Source organism: Cicer arietinum, chromosome 8 (assembly GCF_000331145.2).
Source record: "Cicer arietinum cultivar CDC Frontier isolate Library 1 chromosome 8, Cicar.CDCFrontier_v2.0, whole genome shotgun sequence".
NCBI lineage: Eukaryota > Viridiplantae > Streptophyta > Magnoliopsida > Fabales > Fabaceae > Cicer > Cicer arietinum.
The window spans coordinates 8,832,782-8,840,359 of NC_021167.2; the positions used below are offsets into that span (position 1 = coordinate 8,832,782).

At 28.8% G+C, this 7,578-nt stretch overlaps 1 protein-coding gene across 1 annotated transcript; it reads left to right on the forward strand.

Annotated features, from left to right (window-relative positions):
- Window positions 1-4,052: 4,052 nt before the first annotated feature.
- On the forward strand, window positions 4,053-6,736 carry LOC101499336 (transcription factor MYC2-like). The gene has a single exon (XM_004512468.4). The coding sequence runs from the start codon at window positions 4,295-4,297 to the stop codon at window positions 6,287-6,289; it is 1,995 nt and encodes a 664-aa protein (XP_004512525.1). The 5' UTR covers window positions 4,053-4,294; the 3' UTR covers window positions 6,290-6,736.
- Window positions 6,737-7,578: the final 842 nt, after the last annotated feature.

The window sequence follows — 7,578 nt, forward strand, 5'->3', positions numbered from 1 at the left end:
ACCGCCATCATCTCGCAAGCACAATTTGTTTCTTCCAATCATACTATATGTTAATTTTAATTTGTTTGTAAATTAATTTTATTTGATATATTTTTTGTGAGATTTGTAACTTGCACTTTGATAATTTCATAAAATAACAAGTAATTTTGACCGACGAGTTTAAATTCATAAGTATCAAATATTATTATTTTTAACAAAAGTAGCGTCAAATGTCTAAAACAAATTGTTTTTGGTCAAAATATTATATATACGTGGCATTATTTATCTTTCATATAAAATTATTAATATATTACTTTCGATAGTAGATTTAATTTTTTATTATTAAAAATGATATTTATTTATTTAAATTGATAATTATATCGATCACTAATATAATTTAAGGTTGATAAAAACAAAAATGATAAATTTACGAATAAACTCACAATATTCAAAAATTAAATGACTATAAATATAATAAAATTTATAAATAGGATGAAATTGAAGTGCGAGAAGGATTCATATATCTGAAGTTGTAATATTGGATATGCTAAAATCAATGATTTAATTTGCATTGAATCAACTGTTAGGCTAAAATTAAACAAATAACACAACAAAATAAGAAACTAAAATAATAAATCAAAATAAAAAAAAATCAAAAAACGTCATAATAATACAACAAATCATAAATAAAAAAAACTAAAATATATATAAAAATTATTTATTTCGATACAGAAAATGAATAAAAAAATAATTTAAATGAACAATTTCAGTAGAAAAAAATTTAACCATAAAACACTTTTCTTACATAAAAAATAATAATAATAAAACAAAGAGAAGAGAGAGGCGGCTGTTACTTTTTAAATAATTTTATTTTGCAAATATGATACTCACATACTCAATACATGAAGGAGTATCTCATACCTTCAGCAAAAAAGGGGTATCACATACCTAAAAGTCTAAAACAGCCTAAATGCTAATGGAAATGTATAATGGAATTTTTATCAAATAAAGCTTCCCAAAAATATTGTTAATTGGGAGAAAGAATATAAGTATAATATTTTCAAAAAACAAATACATATAACATAAGGACCCAAGCCATTCTTAAAAAAAAAATGATGGTTTACTATCTCCAAAATAAAATATAAAAAAATATAATAATTTGGTCATAAAAATCTTAAATGTGAGTTATATATTTGTCATTTTTAATAATTTTAAGTGGCATCATAATCGTCACCAAAGACTAATTAAATTGATATTTGAAAATGTATAAAATTAAACTGTAATTTTTTGTTTTAAATGATTAAATAAATTTGTTATTTTCTTTTATTTCAAATTCCAATTTTAAATTTTACACAAAATATTATAGTAATACAGATAAAAATAATCTATAATATTTAAAACAAGGGACTAATATCATATTTTAGCTAAGATAAAAAGTATGAAAAAAAAAGTGGGAGTGTGTGAATATTTAAGAGAAAAATAACACCAGGGTAAGTGAAAGAAAATTGAAAAAAAAAAGTGGTAAAACAACATGTATTTTTTATTGGGGAAAATTTGTAAAAGTGTATTAAACCAAAAAAAAATGTATTCTTACTAATTTTAAAATAAAAAATTTGTGGGGTATGGCCCCATTAACTTATGAGTGGCTCCCCCAATTGATTACTCCATCAATTGCAATATAATATTATATTGTATTTGATTATTTTACATAAATTATTATATTTGATATTTTACATAAATTAATAAATGATGGTAAATATAAAAAATAAAATATAAATTTTATTAAATTATTTATAGTAATTATAAATTTATTTTATTTATTATAAATACAAAGTGAAGAAAAATAATTTGAGAATAATGTATACAAAAATAATTTAAGAGTATAATTATTAAAAAATAAAGCAATTAACAACGCATTAAAAATTATAGTGATAATTACTTTAGAATAACTTTTTTTTGTTAATACGACATTTATTGTGGAATAAATGATGTATATACAAGGTCGGCCCAAGTGAGAGGCATAAAGCAAGATCTTTATGCTTCACCAAAATATACTATAAAAACTCCTCATAGCTCCAACATATAGGTGTGACATTAAGGCACCATGTGAGTGGTTCATAGAGAGAAACCACAGGATGCAACATATTATGTGGCCAATATCAATATTAGAGATTTAAAATTAATTATAAGTTAGTTATTTTAGTTATATGTTAGCTATAAATTATTTATTTTAGTTAAAAATTAATTATTCTAATTTAAATATATAAATTTTATGATACTTATTATTGTAATTGTCTTTCTTATATATCAATATAAAAATTATTTTTATTATTTACTTTTACATTATTTGATATGAAAATTTTACATATTCTATCATGCTATCATAAAGATAATTATTCAACTAAATTTTCTTGTACTTTTCTTAGAAATTTTTTCATAAAAAATTAATTGATTTATTTTTTCTTCTTTAAAAAAGAAAAAACATTGAATATATTACCAGAAAAGGGGACGTGTCTTGGTGTCCAATAAAATTCAAAAATTCCACCCCATCACACCATTCTATATACTTAATTTTATGGTAAGACTTGTGAAAATGAGTAATTTATATTGAATTTCAGTGTAATATACATTGAAAATGTATATCCATATATTAAAATAAAAATAAAAAATATAAATCTATCTTTTATTAAACATTAAAATCTTTAAATATAAATTTTAATTATTTAATTATTTAATTTAGTCTTTATTTTTTGCTAATCACTCTTACCTATAAAATTATTAAAAATATATATTTTAAAATATGTTTATAATTTTAATGAATTAAAAAAAAATTACATATATGAAACGCTTAAAAGAGATTTTAACCACCTCAGTTAAAAAAAATGCATGTCGATAGTGTAATATCCTTTTTACACTTGTTAGTACACCAAAAGTCAAAATTAAAATCATACATTAAAATACATTGAAAACGACTATGATTATTTCAAATAAACATCTATCTTCCTAACTAGTAATTAAGAGTGGCATGGACTTGCCAATTTTCGATCGCCGCGTCTTGAGAAAATATAGATTATCTCCTCTTCATTCATTAAAAGGGATGACTAAGCATTTAAAAAGAATGAGATGATTTATGAGTATTTTTAATTCAGAATCATCATTTCAAGTTGCCTTTCTTTCTCATTTTATTTAAATAAACAATTTTTACACCAATTTATTTTTTATTTTATTATTTAAATGCAACGTTGTTTTAGTATAATAATATTTAATTTTCTCATTTTACAATGTTTGTCTGATTGAAATTAATAAAATAATTTTAACCATTACAAATTCAAACACTTATTTTAACGTTTTCAATATTATAGATTTAGAACCATTAATAGTTTAGATATTTGTATTTTATTATATTTATAAGTATATTATTATATTATGTTATTAATATAAATATTTTAAATTTATTTATATATTTATTCTTTTATTTTTTATAACATTAAATTTGTATTATGTGGATTCTATATATCAATTTAAATGAAATAATATATTTATTTTAGTAAAAAGAAACAACTAATTTCCTTACTACATATAGAATCCTCTTGAGATTTTTTATAAGATTTTTTTAAATTACAAAATAAATTAATTACCTTTTCATAAAAATAATTATAATTCAATGAAAAGAAAATCATTTATTATCTCTCTTAATAATTTTAAATAAATAATGTATATTATAGATATATTTAATTAATTTTTTTTGTATATTAATGAAAGGGATTTTTATTTTATTTTTGGTGTAGGGATGAAGCAATTTTATATTTAAAGTCGTATATAGTAATTAAGAGAATTAAGTGAAAGGGAGAAAAAGGAAGCAAATTAGATACCTAACAGTCATAACATAAAATCATACTACTATATTATTGATAGATTTTTTGGGTAGAAATACTATAGAAAGATAAATTATTAAGTATGTACCGTGTGTAAACTAATTCTATATTAATATTGAATGAAAAATAATTGATTATTAAACCTTTTACATGGAACGGATGTTTTGTGCAAAGTTAATAAATTGGCTTTCATGGAATCCTCATTACTACTATCGCTCTCAAATTCAACCTAAATGCAATTCACATTAATTCCAAATCCAAAATCATCATTTCTCATTTGTCCCCTTCACACACTCTCTCTCTCTTCCAATCTAATATCACCACCACACGGTGTGGTCTGCGTGAGGTTGTCATCTTGTTTTATATTCTTCTCTTTCTTCCTAATTTAACCCTCAAATTTTAATAAAATTTCCATTTCATTTCACTTAAATTTACTAATAATGAATCTGTGGACTGACGACAACTCATCAGTAATGGAGGCTTTTATGACCTCCTCCGATTTATCCTCCATGTGGCCACCGGTGCCGCCGCCACAGCCGCCGCAATCAACTACTGGATTCAGTCAAGACACACTCCAACAAAGACTTCAAGCGTTAATTGAAGGGGCAACGGAAACGTGGACTTACGCTATCTTCTGGCAACCTTCGTATGACTATTCCGGTACCTCTCTTGGTTGGGGTGACGGTTACTATAAAGGTGAAGAAGACAAAACAAAAGCAAAATCAAAAACAAAAGCTACTTCACCCGCTGAACAAGAACACCGTAGAAAAGTTCTCCGTGAACTTAATTCTCTAATATCTGGTAATCCAACGCCGGACGATTCCGCCGTCGATGAAGAAGTCACCGACACCGAGTGGTTCTTTTTAGTTTCCATGACACAGTCTTTCGTCAACGGAAGTGGACTTCCCGGACAAACTTATTTTAACTCAACTCCGGTGTGGTTAACTGGCGGCGAGAATCTCGCCGTCTCGCCTTTCGAGAGAGCGAGAGAGGGACAGGAACTCGGCTTACAAACGCTAGCTTGTATACCGTCGGCGAACGGCGTGTTGGAGCTTGGATCCACTGAATTGATTTATCAAAACAACGATCTCATGAATAAAGTGAAGATGTTATTCAATTTCAACAATAGCTTTGAATTAGGATCTGCGTGGCAGTTAGGGTTAGGTTCTTCTACAATTGCTCATCAAGGTGAGAACGACCCTTCTTCGATTTGGCTTAACGATCCTGAAACTAGAGATTCCGTTGATAATAATTCTCTTGCAGTAACAACAACAACAACAACGAACACTTCAATTTCAATTCCAAGTCACAATAATGTTACAAAGACGTTACAGTTTGAAACTCATGGTTCAAGTACTTTAACGGAAGTTCCTGGTGCTGTTCATGTTTCACAGAAGCAGAATCAAAGTTTCTTTTCTAAGGAAATGAATGTTTTAGAATACGGTGCGAGTAATAACAATAACAATAACAATCAGCAACATCAACGTTTATTGAAGCCAGAATCTGGTGAGATTCTGAGTTTTGGTGATAGTAAAAAGAGTTCTTATGTTGCTAATAATGGAAATTCGAATTCGAATTTCTTCTCCGGTCAATCGCAGTTAGTTTCCGTTGCTGAGGAGAACAACAATAATGGAAATGGAAAGAAGAGATCCCCAAATTCGAGAGGAAGTAACAACGATGACGGAATGCTTTCTTTTACTTCCGGTGTGATTGTTCCACCAGCCGGGTCGAATTTGAAATTTTCTGGTGGTACAGGTGGTGGTGGTGATTCGGACCATTCGGATCTGGAGGCTTCGGTGGTGAAAGAGGTGGATAGCAGCCGCATGGTGGAGCCTGAAAAACGGCCGAGGAAGAGAGGGAGGAAGCCGGCGAATGGAAGGGAGGAACCATTGAATCATGTTGAAGCTGAGAGACAAAGAAGAGAGAAATTGAATCAGAGATTCTATGCTCTTCGTGCAGTTGTTCCTAATGTTTCAAAGATGGATAAAGCTTCGCTTTTGGGAGATGCTATATCTTACATTACTGAACTCAAAACAAAGCTTCAGAAAACGGAATCTGATAAAGATGTATTAGAAAAGGAAATTGATGAAGTGAAGAAGGAGCTTCAGAAAATTAATGAAAACTCGTCTAATCCATCACAACCACAACCATTACACAATAAACCCTCTTCGAATAAAGCTTTAATCAATTTGGATATCGACGTGAAGATTATAGGTTGGGATGCAATGATAAGAATCCAATGCAGTAAGAAAAACCACCCTGCAGCGAGGTTGATGGCAGCGTTGATGGAGCTTGACCTTGAAGTGCACCATGCCAGTGTGTCAGTGGTGAATGATTTGATGATACAACAAGCAACAGTGAAGATGGGGGGTCGATTTTACACCCAGGAGCAGCTTAGGGCAGCATTGTCATCTAAAGTTGGGGGTGTTTCATGAGTCTGCAAATTTGCTGCAATGAGAAATTGGGAATGTTATGTCTGTGATTTCTCATTCCTCCAAAGTTGTTGGCCTCTAGGATATTTTATGGATTCCTGGTAGCTATCTTTGTAAACTAGTACTAGTGTTTTTGTTTTTGGTAGCTTAGTATGAATTTTGAGGTAATTTAATTTGGGAAGTTAAGTTGTATTAAGATGGTGTAATAATAGAACTAAAACTTACTAGGGATAGTGTTCTCATAGAGCTAGTTTTGATGAAGTAAAATTAAAACTAGGTGTATTTTCATCTGTAAGATTGTGCATGCGTGCCGGTGTGTGTATATAAATATGAATGTATGTATGATTCTCAATCTCATAAATAGGTAACATGGTGAAAATTCTGAATGTTATTATTATTCTTCAAATTATTATCAGGGATTTAGTTATGCAAGTGAGTGTGTTGGATTCATTTCTGGGATTTTGTTTTCTTCATATGCAATTGCACTTTGTACCTTGTTGGATTGTAATTGTATTGTTGCTTATTCAAAGGAGATAATATTTTTTAATCTCTGTCGTGTACTGGCTGTCTGATATATCATAGTAAAAGGTTTGGTTTTTCTGTAATGAAGTTGATCCCTTGTTGTGGGTTGGGAACCAAACTTTTAGTGTTTGAGCCATGTGAAAAATGCATACCAACAGAAAATAATTTCCTCCTTTCTTTATCTTTTATGTTATTGGTGATTGACTCCTTTTCAGTGTCTTGTGTCTACGACTTTGGCTTGCTACATTTCCACGTTCTTTTTGACATCTTCACTCTATTAAGATGTTTGGATTAACGGTGAGTTTGACGAAATCATTGTAATATAGTGATTTCATGAAGCTTTAAAGTGTAACTTTTATTAAAATAACAGTGGCATATTGTGATTCTGCTAAAGTCACAATCATTTCATTCATGCATTTAGACTTCCTGTTGAGGTACTATTTCCAACTAGTGAGTGTAAAGTTATGACCCTACAAAGTGCCAACTTTGACAATGAAAATGTCTTCTGAAATGCATGGTGAGATTAAGGTGGAAAAAAACAGGGTATTGAATTGAATACAACTGTAGTTCAAACTTCAAACTTGTTTGTGAACTATGAATTTGTATACGTGTTTATGGAATATAAATCACTGCTAATGTACCAACATGCAGACATGAGCCAGCATTCCCCCATTGGCAAAAGACACAAAGGGTGGTTCTTTCTCTTTAAGTTCCATTGAAAATAACAGGTAACTGATGCTGGTTTTTATGAGTTTACCAAACTTATTATG